General features: G+C 50.7%; 2 protein-coding genes across 4 annotated transcripts in view; one reads left to right on the top strand and one right to left on the bottom strand.

Moving 5' to 3' along the window:
- LOC137551098 (solute carrier family 49 member A3-like) overlaps window positions 1-22,062 on the top strand; it is a 214,069-nt gene that overhangs the window by 34,709 nt on the left and 157,298 nt on the right. The gene's annotated exons all lie outside the window — the stretch shown is intronic.
- Window positions 8,762-10,100, bottom strand: LOC137551082 (putative nuclease HARBI1). Its single transcript, XM_068271316.1, has 2 exons — window positions 9,765-10,100; window positions 8,762-9,571 (listed from the first exon to the last, which is right to left on the bottom strand). Exons 1-2 carry the CDS (start codon window positions 10,068-10,070, stop codon window positions 8,762-8,764), a joined length of 1,116 nt encoding a protein of 371 aa, XP_068127417.1. The 5' UTR covers window positions 10,071-10,100.

Genomic DNA, 22,062 nt, shown 5'->3' on the forward strand with positions numbered 1-22,062 from the left:
GCCAAGCACAGGGCCCCAACACTGGCCCAAGGTGGCCGCTACACATGTAGTGGGTGCTGCAGCAGAGTGCAAGGTTTTTGGCAAAGCTTCAAACCTTGCACTGTCCTGCCAAGCACAGGGCCCCAACACTGGCCCAAGGTGGCCGCTACACATGTAGTGGGTGCTGCAGCAGAGTGCAAGGTTTTTGGCAAAGCTTCAAACCTTGCACTGTCCTGCCAAGCACAGGGCCCCAACACTGGCCCAAGGTGGCCGCTACACATGTAGTGGGTGCTGCAGCAGAGTGCAAGGTTTTTGGCAAAGCTTCAAACCTTGCACTGTCCTGCCAAGCACAGGGCCCCAACACTGGCCCAAGGTGGCCGCTACACATGTAGTGGGTGCTGCAGCAGAGTGCAAGGTTTTTGGCAAAGCTTCAAACCTTGCACTGTCCTGCCAAGCACAGGGCCCCAACACTGGCCCAAGGTGGCCGCTACACATGTAGTGGGTGCTGCAGCAGAGTGCAAGGTTTTTGGCAAAGCTTCAAACCTTGCACTGTCCTGCCAAGCACAGGGCCCCAACACTGGCCCAAGGTGGCCGCTACACATGTAGTGGGTGCTGCAGCAGAGTGCAAGGTTTTTGGCAAAGCTTCAAACCTTGCACTGTCCTGCCAAGCACAGGGCCCCAACACTGGCCCAAGGTGGCCGCTACACATGTAGTGGGTGCTGCAGCAGAGTGCAAGGTTTTTGGCAAAGCTTCAAACCTTGCACTGTCCTGCCAAGCACAGGGCCCCAACACTGGCCCAAGGTGGCCGCTACACATGTAGTGGGTGCTGCAGCAGAGTGCAAGGTTTTTGGCAAAGCTTCAAACCTTGCACTGTCCTGCCAAGCACAGGGCCCCAACACTGGCCCAAGGTGGCCGCTACACATGTAGTGGGTGCTGCAGCAGAGTGCAAGGTTTTTGGCAAAGCTTCAAACCTTGCACTGTCCTGCCAAGCACAGGGCCCCAACACTGGCCCAAGGTGGCCGCTACACATGTAGTGGGTGCTGCAGCAGAGTGCAAGGTTTTTGGCAAAGCTTCAAACCTTGCACTGTCCTGCCAAGCACAGGGCCCCAACACTGGCCCAAGGTGGCCGCTACACATGTAGTGGGTGCTGCAGCAGAGTGCAAGGTTTTTGGCAAAGCTTCAAACCTTGCACTGTCCTGCCAAGCACAGGGCCCCAACACTGGCCCAAGGTGGCCGCTACACATGTAGTGGGTGCTGCAGCAGAGTGCAAGGTTTTTGGCAAAGCTTCAAACCTTGCACTGTCCTGCCAAGCACAGGGCCCCAACACTGGCCCAAGGTGGCCGCTACACATGTAGTGGGTGCTGCAGCAGAGTGCAAGGTTTTTGGCAAAGCTTCAAACCTTGCACTGTCCTGCCAAGCACAGGGCCCCAACACTGGCCCAAGGTGGCCGCTACACATGTAGTGGGTGCTGCAGCAGAGTGCAAGGTTTTTGGCAAAGCTTCAAACCTTGCACTGTCCTGCCAAGCACAGGGCCCCAACACTGGCCCAAGGTGGCCGCTACACATGTAGTGGGTGCTGCAGCAGAGTGCAAGGTTTTTGGCAAAGCTTCAAACCTTGCACTGTCCTGCCAAGCACAGGGCCCCAACACTGGCCCAAGGTGGCCGCTACACATGTAGTGGGTGCTGCAGCAGAGTGCAAGGTTTTTGGCAAAGCTTCAAACCTTGCACTGTCCTGCCAAGCACAGGGCCCCAACACTGGCCCAAGGTGGCCGCTACACATGTAGTGGGTGCTGCAGCAGAGTGCAAGGTTTTTGGCAAAGCTTCAAACCTTGCACTGTAGTGCCAAGCACAGGGCCCCAACACTGACACTGGCCCAGGGTGGCCGTTACACATGTAGTGGGTGCTGCAGCAGAGTGCAAGGTTTTTGGCAAAGCTTCAAACCTTGCACTGTGCTGCCAAGCACAGGTACACATGTACTGGGAAATTGAGGGATGAACTTAAAAACATAACTTTTTATTGAATCAAACAGACAAGACAGAAAACGATAAGCACATCATCTACAGAGCGTAGTAAAGCACAAGGCAAAAACCATGAAAACCAAAAAAAAAGAAATGCGAAACCATCTACAGTGATTGCAACATGTAGTCCAAGGGTGGCGTACTGTAATGAGCTGGCGGCATATACATGGCACGATTGTCAGAACCTTGGGAGGCACTGTAGCGCATGTTTGGTGTGGCGGATGTTGATGCAGGTGGAGTATCACCGATTGGCTCACGGTACATCATGGCAGAGTCAGAGTTGTTTCGGAACTGTGGTTGGCAGTGGTGATTCCGTGTGCTCTGACACCGTGAGCAATTTGCAAAATACAGTTCAGAGGGAGGTCCAGCCACCAACATACCATGCAACCCCTTGTACACTGTTTCGCCCATTAACATCTCGGCCACTGTGCGTTGCTCTGGAGTCATTTTGGCCAGTTGTGCACTGAGATGAACAACAAACGGATCCACCGGCGCAACAGGTCTTGGCATTACCGCACTCGCCATCTCAATCAGTCTTTTCTCTACAGCATCGGGGGAAGCACACCGTTTCCGCTTTCCTCTCTGCATGGGTGTACTGTTGCGTGGTCTGGCTTCCTGTGTGTGTGCCCTCGGGGGTGATAACGTGACATGGGGGAAACGTTGGCTGTTGTCCTGCAACATGGAGAACAAAGAAGGTAAACCAAATATAATCACACAATAAAGGAACATGATACTGTTCATTGAATAGACCACAAAAACAACAGACGCTGAAGTTCGCAAACAATAGGAACAGTCGGACCCCAATTATACATCAAAGCCACACAGTGGGTCATACATTGTATGTATTGTATTGAATTGTGCACTGCGTCATACAAATTCACAAAGTCCTTTGTGCAAAAACAATGTGTTTGTGGTGCTATACTTGGAAAGAACAATAGACATACATTCTACATATGCAAATATGCACAATGCAAAGCTTTTTCACAGACTGCAATTAATTACTGTTCTGTTGGCTGTCTATTGTTCTCCCCTCGTGTACCCAAGAAAGTTATTAGCACTTCATAGTTCATGAATGTGTGAATGGCTGCCGCAGGAGACACTCATGTAAATGAATGCAATGTCATCCAGCCGCGGCGGCCATCCACACAAGAATGAAAGTGACACGCTGCGTGTCGCCAGCACGATGTGTACCCAAGGGGATGTCTGACACGGCCGCTCCCCCGTCTCTGGGACATCATCGCTTCCCGTCTGCGTCCCTTCCGTCACGGTGATTGGATGGAAGGGACACAGGCGTGGAGCGTCGTGGGGGGGCAGACATGTGGAGGTTCTCTAAACCACCTGGGGTTCTCTTGAACATTGGAGGTGCAAAAGCCTGCGAAAACGTTTAACTGCTGCAGAGCGGGCGGTTTCGTTTCTGCAAAACGCCTCCCACTGTGGTGTGCATTAGCCCATTGAAATACATTGGGCAAACGGATGTGAAATACATTGCGCAAGCAGATATGAAAACGCAAACGTTGTGCCGAAACCCATACAATGCGTTTAGTGTGAAAGGTGGCATAGGAAAATTTTGGACTACGACTTACCATGGCTTCGTCCACATCTGCGCATGAATCCTCTGTACCTTCTAACACACGGCCTGACGATGTTGTTGTTGTTTCGTCATCCGTTACCTCTCGCTGGGTATTCTCTGGCCACTCATCATCTGAGGGGTAGGACTGAAGGTTGCCACTTGAGGGACGCATAATCTCCTGGTCCCTGACAAAGGAAAGTATGTCGTAGTACCATAGACGGTCGGGGTCATCTTCAGCGCCAGCACCAGATTTGTTCCTGGCTTCAATTTTTTTGGTTTCCTTAGAAAAAACTGACCGAATGTTAGCGATTTTGCTACGGACAGTCGCAACTGTAGCAGTGGGGTGAATTGTTTGCAGGAACTCCGCAAGTTTCTGCAGCTGAGCTTCCTTCATGTGTTTGTTGTGGTAGTCCTTGCTCTTTACTTTCCACACTGCTGTACAGGTGCGATACACTTCTATGAATTCAGCTAACTGCGTGCGGTTCAATGGGAATTCGTGGTTTTTCCTTGGCGCCATCTGTAACAAGAATAGGAAACATGCATTATGAACAGTACTCCATGTCTGGCCAAATGTATTCACCGAATAAGTGAGCTCATGCTGGGGGCCTGGAGGTCCCCTGTGATCGCCGTCGATTTACTATTACAGCGCTGCATTTTGCATTGGGGAGTGAACTGCTGATTGGCTGGCGGGGGGGAGGGAGCAGGGGAGAGGGTATTAACATAAAAAAGGGGTAAATATAACAATATAAATAATCAGAAAAGGGGGAGGGGAGCACAGGTATGCAGTGTTGTAGGGCCATTTAGCTTGGCCTTAAAGCTGCAGTGGCCAACTACACTTAAAATAGCCTGGTTGCAGGGGGAAAAACATACAGAACAGTTCTACTTACCCCAATGTTGAACTCACGAAGGGACGTACGATGGGCTAAACGTGTACACCTTCCAAAGAAGGACTCCACATCCGAGTGTGCAAACCGATGGTATGACCGAGCGGATAGCCAGCATATTTATAGCCAGGCGGACAAACGAGGGGACTTCCGGTCAACTAACTACTTCCTGTTCAGAGTTCAGGAGACGACGCATGCGAAACGTGCAATGGCGCTTCTAGGACAATAATGGTGTGGTTGGCACTGCACAAAATGATTGTAAACCCATACGTAATTACGTTCGTATTAACGTGTTCATTGGAGAAGTGGGCAAAGATCAGTCCATGCATATGCATACCCACTTTTGTGGTTTAGAATGATGGGCACTTATAAGCCACATGTGCATGGTCTGTGCCCAGGTATAGCCGCCAAAGAGGGCCGCCTTACCTGGGCACAGACCATGCACATGACGGGGAGACCTGGACCCAGGGAGGCACTGCTTGCGCTTGCCTCCCTGGGTCTGCACATGCACAGACGCATGTGCATGGTCTGTGCCCAGGTATAGCCGCCAAAGAGGGCCGCCATACCTGGGCACAGACCATGCACATGACGGGGAGACCTGGACCCAGGGAGGCACTGCTTGCGCTTGCCTCCCTGGGTCTGCACATGCACAGACGCATGTGCATGGTCTGTGCCCAGGTATAGCCGCCAAAGAGGGCCGCCTTACCTGGGCACAGACCATGCACATGACGGGGAGACCTGGACCCAGGGAGGCACTGCTTGCGCTTGCCTCCCTGGGTCTGCACATGCACAGACGCATGTGCATGGTCTGTGCCCAGGTATAGCCGCCAAAGAGGGCCGCCTTACCTGGGCACAGACCATGCACATGACGGGGAGACCTGGACCCAGGGAGGCACTGCTTGCGCTTGCCTCCCTGGGTCTGCACATGCACAGACGCATGTGCATGGTCTGTGCCCAGGTATAGCCGCCAAAGAGGGCCGCCTTACCTGGGCACAGACCATGCACATGACGGGGAGACCTGGACCCAGGGAGGCACTGCTTGCGCTTGCCTCCCTGGGTCTGCACATGCACAGACGCATGTGCATGGTCTGTGCCCAGGTATAGCCGCCAAAGAGGGCCGCCTTACCTGGGCACAGACCATGCACATGACGGGGAGACCTGGACCCAGGGAGGCACTGCTTGCGCTTGCCTCCCTGGGTCTGCACATGCACAGACGCATGTGCATGGTCTGTGCCCAGGTATAGCCGCCAAAGAGGGCCGCCTTACCTGGGCACAGACCATGCACATGACGGGGAGACCTGGACCCAGGGAGGCACTGCTTGCGCTTGCCTCCCTGGGTCTGCACATGCACAGACGCATGTGCATGGTCTGTGCCCAGGTATAGCCGCCAAAGAGGGCCGCCTTACCTGGGCACAGACCATGCACATGACGGGGAGACCTGGACCCAGGGAGGCACTGCTTGCGCTTGCCTCCCTGGGTCTGCACATGCACAGACGCATGTGCATGGTCTGTGCCCAGGTATAGCCGCCAAAGAGGGCCGCCATACCTGGGCACAGACCATGCACATGACGGGGAGACCTGGACCCAGGGAGGCACTGCTTGCGCTTGCCTCCCTGGGTCTGCACATGCACAGACGCATGTGCATGGTCTGTGCCCAGGTATAGCCGCCAAAGAGGGCCGCCTTACCTGGGCACAGACCATGCACATGACGGGGAGACCTGGACCCAGGGAGGCACTGCTTGCGCTTGCCTCCCTGGGTCTGCACATGCACAGACGCATGTGCATGGTCTGTGCCCAGGTATAGCCGCCAAAGAGGGCCGCCATACCTGGGCACAGACCATGCACATGACGGGGAGACCTGGACCCAGGGAGGCACTGCTTGCGCTTGCCTCCCTGGGTCTGCACATGCACAGACGCATGTGCATGGTCTGTGCCCAGGTATAGCCGCCAAAGAGGGCCGCCATACCTGGGCACAGACCATGCACATGACGGGGAGACCTGGACCCAGGGAGGCACTGCTTGCGCTTGCCTCCCTGGGTCTGCACATGCACAGACGCATGTGCATGGTCTGTGCCCAGGTATAGCCGCCAAAGAGGGCCGCCATACCTGGGCACAGACCATGCACATGACGGGGAGACCTGGACCCAGGGAGGCACTGCTTGCGCTTGCCTCCCTGGGTCTGCACATGCACAGACGCATGTGCATGGTCTGTGCCCAGGTATAGCCGCCAAAGAGGGCCGCCTTACCTGGGCACAGACCATGCACATGACGGGGAGACCTGGACCCAGGGAGGCACTGCTTGCGCTTGCCTCCCTGGGTCTGCACATGCACAGACGCATGTGCATGGTCTGTGCCCAGGTATAGCCGCCAAAGAGGGCCGCCATACCTGGGCACAGACCATGCACATGACGGGGAGACCTGGACCCAGGGAGGCACTGCTTGCGCTTGCCTCCCTGGGTCTGCACATGCACAGACGCATGTGCATGGTCTGTGCCCAGGTATAGCCGCCAAAGAGGGCCGCCTTACCTGGGCACAGACCATGCACATGACGGGGAGACCTGGACCCAGGGAGGCACTGCTTGCGCTTGCCTCCCTGGGTCTGCACATGCACAGACGCATGTGCATGGTCTGTGCCCAGGTATAGCCGCCAAAGAGGGCCGCCTTACCTGGGCACAGACCATGCACATGACGGGGAGACCTGGACCCAGGGAGGCACTGCTTGCGCTTGCCTCCCTGGGTCTGCACATGCACAGACGCATGTGCATGGTCTGTGCCCAGGTATAGCCGCCAAAGAGGGCCGCCATACCTGGGCACAGACCATGCACATGACGGGGAGACCTGGACCCAGGGAGGCACTGCTTGCGCTTGCCTCCCTGGGTCTGCACATGCACAGACGCATGTGCATGGTCTGTGCCCAGGTATAGCCGCCAAAGAGGGCCGCCATACCTGGGCACAGACCATGCACATGACGGGGAGACCTGGACCCAGGGAGGCACTGCTTGCGCTTGCCTCCCTGGGTCTGCACATGCACAGACGCATGTGCATGGTCTGTGCCCAGGTATAGCCGCCAAAGAGGGCCGCCATACCTGGGCACAGACCATGCACATGACGGGGAGACCTGGACCCAGGGAGGCACTGCTTGCGCTTGCCTCCCTGGGTCTGCACATGCACAGACGCATGTGCATGGTCTGTGCCCAGGTATAGCCGCCAAAGAGGGCCGCCTTACCTGGGCACAGACCATGCACATGACGGGGAGACCTGGACCCAGGGAGGCACTGCTTGCGCTTGCCTCCCTGGGTCTGCACATGCACAGACGCATGTGCATGGTCTGTGCCCAGGTATAGCCGCCAAAGAGGGCCGCCATACCTGGGCACAGACCATGCACATGACGGGGAGACCTGGACCCAGGGAGGCACTGCTTGCGCTTGCCTCCCTGGGTCTGCACATGCACAGACGCATGTGCATGGTCTGTGCCCAGGTATAGCCGCCAAAGAGGGCCGCCATACCTGGGCACAGACCATGCACATGACGGGGAGACCTGGACCCAGGGAGGCACTGCTTGCGCTTGCCTCCCTGGGTCTGCACATGCACAGACGCATGTGCATGGTCTGTGCCCAGGTATAGCCGCCAAAGAGGGCCGCCTTACCTGGGCACAGACCATGCACATGACGGGGAGACCTGGACCCAGGGAGGCACTGCTTGCGCTTGCCTCCCTGGGTCTGCACATGCACAGACGCATGTGCATGGTCTGTGCCCAGGTATAGCCGCCAAAGAGGGCCGCCATACCTGGGCACAGACCATGCACATGACGGGGAGACCTGGACCCAGGGAGGCACTGCTTGCGCTTGCCTCCCTGGGTCTGCACATGCACAGACGCATGTGCATGGTCTGTGCCCAGGTATAGCCGCCAAAGAGGGCCGCCATACCTGGGCACAGACCATGCACATGACGGGGAGACCTGGACCCAGGGAGGCACTGCTTGCGCTTGCCTCCCTGGGTATGCACATGCACAGACGCATGTGCATGGTCTACCTGGGCTCAGACCATGCACATCCAGGTCTCCCTGGGTCCAGGCAGTCCATGCAGCATACAGGCAGAGACACACACAATTAACAACACAGCACACCAGAATACGACATTTTGCCACTTCTCCTCAGGGTGGTTCTCCATACAACATGGTGGACCACCGAGTCTGTATAATAAGTGCACTAATTAGTGGAGGAAGGGAACATTAAAGTAGAGATGTTGGAAACAGACACATGTTGGATACACGGTAGGTAACTGTTGTACATTTGATAGTCAATAAGAACATCAATTTCCTGTAGCAATCATTTTATCCTGCCAAGTCACTGCACCTGACCCAGTAAAGTAGTCCTTGTATTTGTCCCTGTTGGTTTTTGCCTCGTAGGTGGGATTGTGTGAGGAACCGCTGTGCAACGGAACCATCCCCGGATGTGCCCTCCACTCCGCCGCCACAACACTTCCATTTTCAAAATCCTCCTGGTCTACCATTGTCGGTGGGCAATACCGTTGCACGTTTTTCTGCCGTAGGAAATTGTGCAGAGTGCACGCAGCTTTGACAATGACCTCCACTTTATCTGGGTCCACATTGATAGCCGTGAGGAAAACCCGAAAACGCTGTGCCAGGATCCCAAAAGCATTTTCCACAACACGTCTAGCACGCGATACCCTGTAGTTAAAGATCCTTTTCGGCTTGTCCAGTCCACGTTGAGGAAATGGCTTCACAAGATTCTCACCCAGAGCAAAAGCCTCGTCAGCCACGAACACAAAGTTTAGATGTTCCACTGTGTCATCATTGTTTGGCAGTTGCAGCTGTTTCTTCTTCAAGCGGCGGTTGAATTCAGTTGCCTCCATTACACCACCATCTGAGACACGGCCATTCTTCCCCACATCCACCATCATGAATTCATACCGTGCATTTACAAGCGCCATCAGAACCACACTGAAGAACCCTTTGTAATTGTAAAAGTACGAACCACTGTTGGGAGGTGGGTTGATACGCACATGTTTTCCATCCACTGCACCTCCACAATTAGGAAAATTCCAGATCATGTGGAAATCATGGGCCACTGCCTGCCACTCTGATGCATCTTGAGGAAACTAGAAATAAGGAGAAATACATGGTTAATCATCTGAAAGTACAATGTCGTAACAAAGGAGAAAAATCACTACAGAATAGGTTGCCAATGTAAACACTGTCATTTGCACAAGCGTTTCAGTTTGACGTTCAGTTTAAAAAGTTATCACTCGACAGCACACGCAAAACACACAATCCAGAAACATAAGTACATACCTTGACGTACTCGGGCATCAATTCCGACACAATAGCAGCACACGTTTCGGGGATGATTCTACCCAATGCCTGGGGTGAAATGGCAGCTGTAAACTTTAGATCTGCATATGAACGTCCGGTAGCCAGGTAGCGAAGGGTCACTGATAGACGCTGTTCTGCAGTAATAGCTGTTCGCATCACGGTGTCCTGCTTTGTTATCTTCGGCCCGATGCGCTCCAGCAGTTCATGAAAGTTAGCGTCTGACATGCGCATGTAATTGCGAAAGTCATCAGGATTGTTCTCACGCAACTCACGGATCAGACCCATGTGTCCCAACTCTTCCCGTTGTAGCAACCATTTCTTGCACCATTGTCGTCTCTCTCTCCTCGTCCTCCGACGCTTTGCTGCCGCCCTTCTCCTAGCTACTGCAGTCAATAGCAAAAGTCCAACAAAGGTCTGCAGACGATCTGGCTCGTACACATCCATGCTGACTCCTTGCTTGCAAAATGGCGAATGACACGCTCGCTAATCCGATCGGGCTTTTGTTTGCGGAACACTTCCGGCGTATTAATATTCCGCACGGAAGTACTATCCCTCACTCCTTATAACCTGCCCCTATCGCTATCGAAAACTAAACGAAGGTATAAACGAAAACCAAAAAAGGAAGTTTCGTTTCGTTTCAAGCAACCCTTCGATCCTGGAAAAAACGAAACCATCAGTATCGACAGCAAAAACGTACCCGTGGGTGGTGATTTTAACCATACGATCGATTTCTTCTATTTCGATAAGTATAAATGGTACAATCGAAACGAAGGCAAAAACGAAGGCAAAAACGAAACGTGTATTCCCAGCATTATGGGCTGTGTACTGTGTAGTGAGAGGGGATGATGTACTTAACATTGCTGTTGGGGGAACTGCTGTTACTGGTGGAGCTGAAAAGAATAAACATCTGTTACCTCATGACTTTGGCCAGTGAATTTTGAATGAATGTTTGCCTTTTTGTTACATAATTGGTGACAGTGGTATCCCACACTTGGAGCAGCTAAAGGCCCATACACACGTCGGATTTTTGCGAACGACCCGTCGTTTGAACGTTCCGTCGTTCAGTCGTTCGCACGTCAAATCCGACGTGTGTACAGACTATCGTTCTGGGGATAAGACTGGTTTCCAGCGATCCACCGGGCAAATCGCTGGAAACCAGTCTTATCACATGAACGATAGTCCGTACACACGTCTGATTCCGCGTGCGAACCACGGGACGTTCAAACGACCCGTCGTTCAGAAAAATCCGACGTGTGTATGGGCCTTAACTGATCAGAGAACTGGTCCCTAAAGGTAAATACACACGGCACACATTTGTCTGTAGCGACAGACAGATAAGAGACAACAGCGTACATTTAGACGTGACAATTCGAGCCTGTGACAATTGTAAATACGCGACAACAAACAAGTTGAAGATACGTAGAGCCGACTGTGAGGGAATGAAAAGCCTCAAGGGGGCCGGAGGAAGCCTCTGGTAAGTATAAATCCTTAGATGGTATTCGTCTCTGTAAACTTTAAAGAGAACCCGAGGTGGATCTTCAGGGGGCAGATAGGACACAGAGCCATGTTCTCTGCCTAATGACATGGCTCTTCCCCCCCCACCCACCGCTGCGCTATAGCCCCCCCGAGTTTAGCAACAAGATGTGTCACTAGCTCGGAGGTAAACAGAGGGTAGAGGGATTCCCTGTTTAAAATGCCCGCCAGGGGCAATTTGAGTAATGTAACTTAATAAGGACCCAGGGCTGTAAATTACATTTTATCTGCGCCCGGCGGATTGCTCAAAATCAGTCTTATCACCCGAACGACAGTCTGTACACAAGCCCAATTTGGCGTGCGAACGACTGAATGACGGGACGTTCAAACGACCCGTCGTCCGGAAAAATCCGACGTGTGTATGGGCCTTTAAGTTGGACTGTCTGTAGTGAAGCTCTCACTGTTGACTTAGGACTGGTTAACATTACGAGTGCTTTTCCAAGTACCAATGGTTTGAAAAACTCTTGCTTATTTAATGCCAAGTGTCAGGGGCAAACCCAGGATTTGCATGGAGGAATTCCAGCAAAGGTCTCCCTCAGCCACACACATTACAGTATAATATGGTAGGACATCATGCTGTGTACACACAATGCAATTTCCCATCCGACTGACAGGATCTCACAATTATTTCCTAAATGTCCGACCCGCTCCCGATCGACAGCAAGATCAATCGGGAGCAGTTTGGATACAGATAATAATGAGGACACTGCTTATGAAGAGGAAAGTGAAGCATTCACACAGCAGGGCACAGACCTATGCTCATACCTGACTCTGTGCTCTGGTAAGTTCCCCAGAGCTGCTTCATTCTCTGTACACATGCTGCTGCTTTATGCTCTGTACACACACTGCTGCTCCATTCTCTGTACACATGCTGCTGCTCTATGCTCTGTACACGCTGCTTCTCCATGCTCTGTACACATACTGCTGCTCGGAGTCAGGTGCGACTGATGTCACCAGGTTGCGGAAGCGCCGGCCGGGACTTTCAATTGGAATTAGTGGACACACCGCGGTGGAGGAGCGGGACGCCGACGCCACACGAGGGGGTGAAAACCGCTGGCCTCATCAGCCCGATACGCACCATATCTACTAGGATTGTGTAAGTGCGCTGCATAGCGCAGGCTAAATACCAGTATTAGATCAAGTTACGCTATGAATATTTTTATTGTTTGTTTTTACATGGAATCTGGATTAAAAATTGTATTGCTTGAGACGAAACAGTTCGTTGCTTAGTCATTGGTTGACAACAAACGCTAGATCCACCTGGATGTGAGGTGGAAACTATCTGGTGAGCGGTTATTAATGTTGGAGTTCCGGATGTGTTGATTCACTGTTTTTTGAATCACGTGTGCTTCACTATCTCACCGGGGGAGTGTAGTCATATGTGTTTAATACAGTAATGCACTATGTGCAGTATGTTTACTTTTTGCAGATATAAAGAGTTATAGAAGCTGTCATTCATCATTTATGCATGCTCTGTACACGCTGCTTCTCCATGCTCTGTACACATGCTGCTGCACCATGCTCTGTACACATGCTGCTGCACCATGCTCTGTACACATGCTGCTGCTCCATGCTCTGTACACATGCTGCTGCTCAATGCTCTGTACACATGCTGCTGCTCCATGCTCTGTACACATGCTGCTGCTCCATGCTCTGTACACATGCTGCTGCTCCATGCTCTGTACACATGCTGCTGCTCCATGCTCTGTACACGCTGCTTCTCCATGCTCTGTACACATGCTGCTGCACCATGCTCTGTACACATGCTGCTGCACCATGCTCTGTACACATGCTGCTGCTCCATGCTCTGTACACATGCTGCTGCTCAATGCTCTGTACACATGCTGCTGCTCAATGCTCTGTACACATGCTGCTGCTCCATGCTCTGTACACATGCTGCTGCTCCATGCTCTGTACACATGCTGCTGCTCCATGCTCTGTACACATGCTGCTGCTCCATGCTCTGTACACATGCTGCTGCTCCATGCTCTGTACACATGCTGCTGCTCCATGCTCTGTACACATGCTGCTGCTCCATGCTCTGTACACATGCTGCTGCTCCATGCTCTGTACACATGCTGCTGCTCCATGCTCTGTACACATGCTGCTGCTCCATGCTCTGTACACGCACTGCTGCTCCATGCTCTGTACACACGCTGCTGCTCCATGCTCTGTACACACACTGCTGCTCCATCCAAAGTCAACTGTAGCAGGGAAAGAAAGGGGGCAGTGCTGTGAGCTGCAAGATGCCTGCAAATATTCTGGTGTCTTAAACGGAACCTCAAGGGCTCATTCACACTTGCTGATCACAAAACGCTAGCGATTTTGCTCTGGCATTTTTTATTTTTTTATTTATTTTTTTAAGCGATCGCGTTTTGCGCTTCTATAGCACTAGAATGCGATCGCCGGGAAATCGCCTGAAAATGGTGCAGGCTACGCATTTGCGTTTAGCGTTTTTGGGTGATTTGTGGCGATTAGCACAAATGAGAATGGGCCCATAGACTTTTATTACCCTATCGCTTTGAAAAGTGCTAGCGCTTGAGCGTTTTGCCGAAATTGCCGGCAAAACGCTCAAGTGTGAATGGGCCCGAACTGAGAGGGATATGGACATGGGCGTCCGCACATATGGCAAAACCGGGCATCTGCCCGAGCCTGGCCGCCCGCTGCCCCCACCCCCCGGCCGCATGCCCGTGCAGCCAGCAGGAGGGGAACAGCACAGAGAAGAGAGAGAGCTATGGGCACAGTGGGGAAGGGCGGACGTCTTTCCCCCCCCCCCCTTCCCTCACCTTAGGGGGCTCTCTCTCCCTCGCTGTCCCCTCTGGAATGAAGTGTGCAGCGGCTGGCAGCGGGCGGAACTTACCTCCTCTCGCTCCTACGCCGGAAGTTCTGGTGCCGCACTCTGGTCTAGATCAGGCCAGAGTAGTGGCTAATCCATCCGGCGCGTGCGACGAGAGGAGGTAAGTTCCGCCCGCTGCACACTTCATTCCGGACTCCGGAGGGGAGAGCGAGAGAGGGAGGGAGAGCCCCCTAAGGTGAGTGCCCATAGCTCTCCCTCTTCTCTCCGCTGCTCCCCTCCTCCTGCACACATGGCCACTTTTTCTGGGGACATATCCCCCTGGCTACATATACTGGGACATATCCCCCTGGCTACATATACTGGGACATATACCCCCTGCCTACATATACTGGGACATATACACCTGCCTACATATACTGGGACATATACCCCTGCCTACATATACTGGGACATATACCCCTGCCTACATATACTGGGACATATACCCCTGCCTACATATACTGGGACATATACCCCTGCCTACATATACTGGGACATATACACCTGCCTACATATACTGGGACATATACCCCCTGCCTACATATACTGGGACATATACCCCTGCCTACATATACTGGGACATATACCCCTGCCTACATATACTGGGACATATACCCCTGCCTACATATACTGGGACATATACACCTGCCTACATATACTAGGACATATACCCCCTGCCTACATATACTGGGACATATACCCCTGCCTACATATACTGGGACATATACCCCTGCCTACATATACTGGGACATATACCCCTGCCTACATATACTGGGACATATACCCCTGCCTACATATACTGGGACATATACACCTGCCTACATATACTGGGACATATACCCCTGCCTACATATACTGGGACATATACCCCTGCCTACATATACTGGGACATATACCCCTGCCTACATATACTGGGACATATACCCCTGGCTACATATACTGGGACATATACCCCCTGCCTACATATACTGGGACATATACCCCTGCCTACATATACTGGGACATATACCCCTGGCTACATATACTGGGACATATAACCCCTGCCTACATATACTGGGACATATACCCCTGCCTACATATACTGGGACATATCCCCCTGGCTACATATACTGGGACATATCCCCCTGGCTACATATACTGGGACATATCCCCCTGGCTACATATACTGGGACATATACCCCTGCCTACATATACTGGGACATATACCTCTGCCTACATATACTGGGACATATACCCCTGCCTACATATACTGGGACATATACCCCTGCCTACATATACTGGGACATATACCCCTGCCTACATATACTGGGACATATACCCCCTGCCTACATATACTGGGACATATACCCCTGCCTACATATACTGGGACATATACCCCTGCCTACATATACTGTGACATATACCCCTGCCTACATATACTGGGACATATACCCCTGCCTACATATACTGGGACATATACCCCTGCCTACATATACTGGGACATATACACCTGCCTACATATACTAGGACATATACCCCCTGCCTACATATACTGGGACATATACCCCTGCCTACATATACTGGGACATATACCCCTGCCTACATATACTGGGACATATACCTCTGCCTACATATACTGGGACATATACCCCTGCCTACATATACTGGGACATATACACTTGCCTACATATACTGGGACATATACCCCTGCCTACATATACTGGGACATATACCCCTGCCTACATATACTGGGACATATACCCCTGCCTACATATACTGGGACATATACCCCTGGCTACATATACTGGGACATATCCCCCTGGCTACATATACTGGGACATATACCCCTGCCTACATATACTGGGACATATACCCCTGGCTACATATACTGGGACATATAACCCCTGCCTACATATACTGGGACATATACCCCTGCCTACATATACTGGGACATATACCCCTGCCTACATATACTGGGACATATCCCCCTGGCTACATATACTGGGACATATCCCCCTGGCTACATATACTGGGACATATACCCCCTGCCTACATATACTGGGACATATACCCCTGCCTACATATACTGGGACATATACCCCTGGCTACTTTTTCTGGGGACATATACCCCTGCCTACATATACTGGGACATATCCCCCTGGCTACATATACTGGGACATATACCCCCTGGCTACATATACTGGGACATATACCCCCTGCCTACATATACTGGGACATATACCCCCTGCCTACATATACTGGGACATATACCCCCTGCCTACATATACTGGGACATATACCCCCTGCCTACATATACTGGGACATATACTCCCTGCCTACATATACTGGGACATATCCCCCTGGCTACATATACTGGGACATATCCCCTGCCTACATATACTGGGACATATACCCCTGCCTACATATACTGGGACATATACCCCTGGCTACTTTTTCTGGGGACATATACCCCTGCCTACATATACTGGGACATATACCCCTGGCTACATATACTGGGACATATACCCCCTGCCTACATATACTGGGACATATACCCCTGCCTACATATACTGGGCACATATACCCCTGGCTACCTGTTCTGGGGACATCTCTACCCCTGGCTACCAGTTCTGGGGACATCTATACCGCTGGCCACCTATTCTGGGGACACCTATAGACCTGGGGCTACCTATTTTTGGGTAACTACTGCTGTCAGATTGAGTGTATTTTGGGGAACTGCTGCCAGGTGAGAGGTGTCTACATATTAAGGGGGCATTCTGCCTATTTATGTGAAAAGCTGTCTATTTATGTGCCTCATGACTGCTGAATTTGTCTTGTTGCGGGCCTCATGGTTACTGACTTTGTCTTGTTGGGGGCCTCATGATTTGTTGGGGGCCTCAAGATTGCTGAATTTGTCTTGTTGGGGGCCTCATGATTGCTTAATTTGTCTTGTTGGGGGCCTCATGATTGCTGAATTTGTCTTGTTGGGGGCCTTATGATTGCTGAGTTGGTCATGTTGGGGGCCTCATGATTGCTGAATTTGTCTTGTTGGGGGTCACATGATTGCTAACTGCGAGACTATGGAAAAAGCTGAATCATCATTATATGAGACAATAGCATTAAACCTACCTTTTCCGCTTTTTAAAACAGAAAATGAAACTGGGAGGTTCTAAAAAAAAATGAATAATTTTTTTTCAGGAGTACGATGGATGAAATTGTTTATCTTCACAGTTTATTTTCAACTTAATTTTCCATAATGTTCATGTATGAGTTAAAACGTTTGTATTTAGTTTAAATTGCTGTTGGCACTTTGTGATAGTAAAGTGACTTTGCAGTTTGGACACTCGACCTCCGCCACCACTGTCCTAATCTAATGTCCCACCATTGCTTAGTTCATGTAAACTTGTCTCCACCCACGACCACACCCACATTCTGGTTCATGACCAGACACATTTTTCATGACGTAGCTCCATTTTTTACAGCAGCCCAAATTTGCTCCCCACTTTTTGCCCCCCCCCCCCGGAAAATTTTCTGCGGACGCCCATGGATATGGATGTTTCCTTTTAAACAATACCAGTTGCCTGGCAGTCCTACTGAACTCTATGACTGTAGTAGTGGCTGAATCAGACACCTAAAACAAGCATGCAGCTAATCCAGTCTGACTTCAGTCAGAGCACCTGTTCTGCATGCTTGTTGAGGGGCTGTGGCTAAAAGTATTATGCTGGATACACACCATGAGTTTCCGCGTCGCACGCGGCCGTCGATACGCGGCCGTCGATACGCGTTGATTCGATTATTTCCGAACATTTCTGAACGAATTTCGATGATTTTTAGGTCGAATGCCATGTAAAGTATGGCAAATCGACCTAACGATCCATCGAAGCTTCAATCGGACAGGTCGAAATAATCGAATCGACGCGTATCGACGGCCGCATCGAACGCGAAAACCCATGGTGTGTATCCAGCATTAGAGACACAGGATCAGCAGGAGAGTCAGGCAACTGGTATTGTTTTAAAAGGAGAAATCAGTATCTTTCTCAGTTTAGGTTCCCTTTAACTTGTGCCTGTCCCCAGACACTGCACTGGCCCTGGTCTGAGGGGGATTCTGGGCAGCTGTAACACCCCCCCCCCCCCTCCTTCTGCATTTGCCTATTTATGTGTGTTCTCACTTGAGCGATTAGTTTTTTTTTGTTCCTTACATCCCACACAGCATTACATTACTGTAGTAAGCGCTAGTGCTTAGAAAAGCTCTCATGGTGTGAACAACCCCTAATAAACGGCGATAGATCTCTTGCATGGCAGAGAAACACTTGTGAGTGCAGGAAGTAGATAAAAAACAGCAGTAGTTCAAGATCTGTCTGTGTGGGAGCTGTACGTTGAGGCAGGGAGCACAATTATCTGTTAGGCAGGGGTCACATTTGTCTGTTTTCATGCACATTTTCTGCAAAGAAAAATACTTTTTAAACTGAGGACTTATGTTAATCAAGGGGATAGCGCACACTTAAAGTATACCCGAAGTGACGTGTGACCTGATGAGATAGACATGGGTATGCAGGTGTCGAGTGGTGTGTGGACGCAGGTGGACGACGTCCACGTGCTTTTTCCAGAGGGTGCACGCCGTCCTTCTCTAAAGCCATCAACCTCCCTACCCACAAAAAAGGACACACTCTGGACCTCATTTTCCATTTAGAACTCCTAATATCCAATGTGGAAATTGATCCAGTAGTTTGGTCAGACCACCACACTGTCCACTTCTCCTTTACAGCACCGGCTACAAAACACCAAGTGAAAGAACTAATAAAATATCGTTCCTTGAAAGGTTTGACACCCCAACACCTGCAGAACAGCCTCAATCTAGGCGGACTGACAGATCACAACTTAGGCCTTGAACCCATGGTCCTTAAATATAACCACGATGTCTCAGCTGCTTTTGACGCCATAGCTCCATTAAAGATAAAACGTTCTGCACCATTACATCACGCTCGCTGGTTTGACAACTCTATAAAGGAACTAAAGAAACAGGGACGCAGACTGGAACGAAGGTGGCGCAAACACCAGTCCCCTGATGACAAACTTTCCCTAACTGCTCACCTGAAAAAATATCAAACGGCGATTAGCAAAAAGAAGTCCTTATTCTTGTCTCACGAAATTGCAAATGCAGCCAACAGATCTGCCCAACTATTCCGCACGGTTGACAGTCTCTGCAATCCATCTTGCAGGAAATCGAGCATCAGACCTTCACAGGAACTGTGCGAAAAATTTGCCCACTTCTTCTCAGACAAAGTCTCCTCCATACGATCTGCCATTCAATTCACAGCCCCAGAAACCCATGCAGAGCCATATAACAGGTGCAAAAATAGCCTACCACCATGGTCCAATTTTAAAGTAATCACTGAAAAAGACATCTTGGACATCTTCTCAAACCTTCGGCAGACTACCTGCGATCTGGACCCTGGCCCCACTAAGTTCATGTTGAAATGCCCTGAACTATTTACACCGCCATTCCACAAAATGGTCAACGGTTCCTTACAAGAAGGGTGGTTTCCCTCTACTCTGAACGAAGCAATCGTCAGGCCACTACTCAAGAAACCATCCTTAGACCCAGATGCTCTAAACAGCTACAGACCTGTCTCTAACCTCCCCTTTCTGGGAAAAGTTATTGAAAAGGCTGTCTACCTCCAACTTGAAGACAGGCTCTCCAGAAACAACATCCTTGACCCTCTTCAATCTGGCTTCAGGAAATATCACAGCTGTGAAACAGCCCTCACCCAGATTTGCAATGATCTGCTCATTGCAAGAGACAAGGGTCAATGTTCCATCCTGATTTTGCTCGACCTTTCAGCGGCTTTTGACACAGTCGATCATGAAATCTTGCTCAACAGGCTACAAGAGTACTGTGGCATAGATGGCATTGTTCTCCAGTGGTTCAACTCCTTCCTGGCTGGCAGAACACAAAGGGTAGCCTTAGGGCCCTTCCTCTCCAACCCTGTACCACTAAAATACGGTGTATCTCAGGGCTCAAGCTCTTTCTCCTTTCCCGCGTCCTGTTTGTCCACTGGGATCAAGGGAATTCTCCGTCCTCCATTTTGAAAATGGCCATTACCCCATAACAGCTTCCTGGTCAGCACACTGTTAAACTGTAACATCGCCCACTTGAGCCATAGGGAAACATGGACATTACCTGGTACATCAGTTGTCCTCTCAGCTATAACTGACAGCAACTGATATATTTCAGTTATGACAACATGTTATCAGAACTGGAAGGGTCACTGTAAGAAGAAAATGGTGTGCTTCTGAGAGGAACTGATGGCAAGGTAACTATGTAATGATCATTTGAAGTTACCTCATGTGTTTATTTTAAATAATTTTACTCAGTACAGGTTCCCTTTAAGATAAAAATCAATTTATTTAAAGGGTGAATTGGTATTGGACAGCAAATTAATTTCACTTATGCACATTAGGCAAGCCCAAAGGAGAAAAATATCATAATTCTAACTTGGCCTAAAGGCTTTAGATGTAGCCGTACTTAAACAGCTATTGTAAGCTGTCAATGCTCAAACTTTACCCAGAAATACTTTATTTCATTCTTCATCTGCATGGCCTATCTATTTATTTTTTAATGAGCCTTTTCCTGCCTGCCACTATACATTGGTATTCACAGGTGAGCTGCTCTTTCAGCATAACAATAGATTACTTTCTGTCTGCCAGCAGTAGCCACTAGTGGTGAAGAGCTGAAGAAATAATCTCATGTAAATACTTATGCTAGTGTTAAGGTAGCCATACACTGGTCGATTTGCCATCAGATTCGACCAACAGATAGATCCCTCTCTGATCGAATCTGATCAGAGAGGGATCGTATGGCTGCCTTTACTGCAAACAGATTGTGAACCGATTTCAGCCTGAAACCATTCACAATCTGTGGTGGTGGCGATGCTGTCGCCGCTCCCCATGCCCGCATACATTACCTGTTCCGGCCGGCGCGACTCCAGTCCCCAGGTCTCCGCTGTCTTCTCCGCTCTGGTCTGGTCTCCGGGTCCGGCATGCTTCACTTCTTCCTGCCCGGCAGGAAGTTTAAACAGTAGAGCGCCCTCTACTGTTTAAACTTCCTGCCGGGCTAGAACAAGTGAAGCATGCCGGCCCCGGAGACCAGACCAGCGCGGAGACGGAGCAGCGGTGACCGGGGTGAGTCGCGCCGGCGGAGCAGGTAATGTATTGCCACTCTATTGCGTCGGTCGTCGGGCACTCGAATGCCGCTAGCAACGCGCTCCCTAGTCCCTACCCGCGGGTGATCGACGGTAATTTCCTGCACGGAGCGATCGACGGGATCGATCTACCGTATTTCGGGACGAAATAGATCGAAATTTAGCGTGTAGCGTGAACGATGTGACAGCAGATTCGATCCCAGTGATCGAATCTGCTGTTGATCGGCGGGGAATCGGCCTAGTGTATGGCCAGCTTTAAACATTGTAGTCTAGTGATTGCAAAGTGGCACATACCTGAGTAATTATCATAATGAAGGCAATGGGAGTGGTCATAGTACATATCAGTGGAAGCAGTATGTGAAGAGAGCCTAGTGGAGTGAGACAGAGAATGTCTGCACCAACCTGTCTGTCCCCTCCTACATGATAAATACTGCTTCCTGGGAATACATGGGTCGATTCTGGCGCTCGATTCTGCACCCGATCATTTTGCCAGCTCGATTCTCTTATCTTCTGCTCATTTTTCTTATCTTTTTTCAAATAACTTCAATGGTAAATCGAGCGGCAAAATGATCGAATGGTGATTTGGACATGTTGGAAATTATCTATCAAGCCATGTTAATGGCTCAGAATCTAGCTGTGTATTCCCAGAATCAGACAGTAAGCTGTGGCATGGCGCTGCTAAGCCTGGATGTCATAAGAGACAGCAAGCTGTGCATGGCAGGTGGAG

This window comes from Hyperolius riggenbachi, chromosome 1 (genome assembly GCF_040937935.1).
Source record: "Hyperolius riggenbachi isolate aHypRig1 chromosome 1, aHypRig1.pri, whole genome shotgun sequence".
Lineage (NCBI taxonomy): Eukaryota > Metazoa > Chordata > Amphibia > Anura > Hyperoliidae > Hyperolius > Hyperolius riggenbachi.

Excerpts from the sequence above, each read along its gene's own strand:
- LOC137551082 (XM_068271316.1), bottom strand. The coding sequence starts at position 10,070 with ATGGGTCTGATCCGTGAGTTGCGTGAGAACAATCCTGATGACTTTCGC. Across the intron at positions 9,572-9,764 it reads TGATGCCCGAGTACGTCAAG|TTTCCTCAAGATGCATCAGA; the intron begins GTATGTACTTAT and ends CCTTATTTCTAG.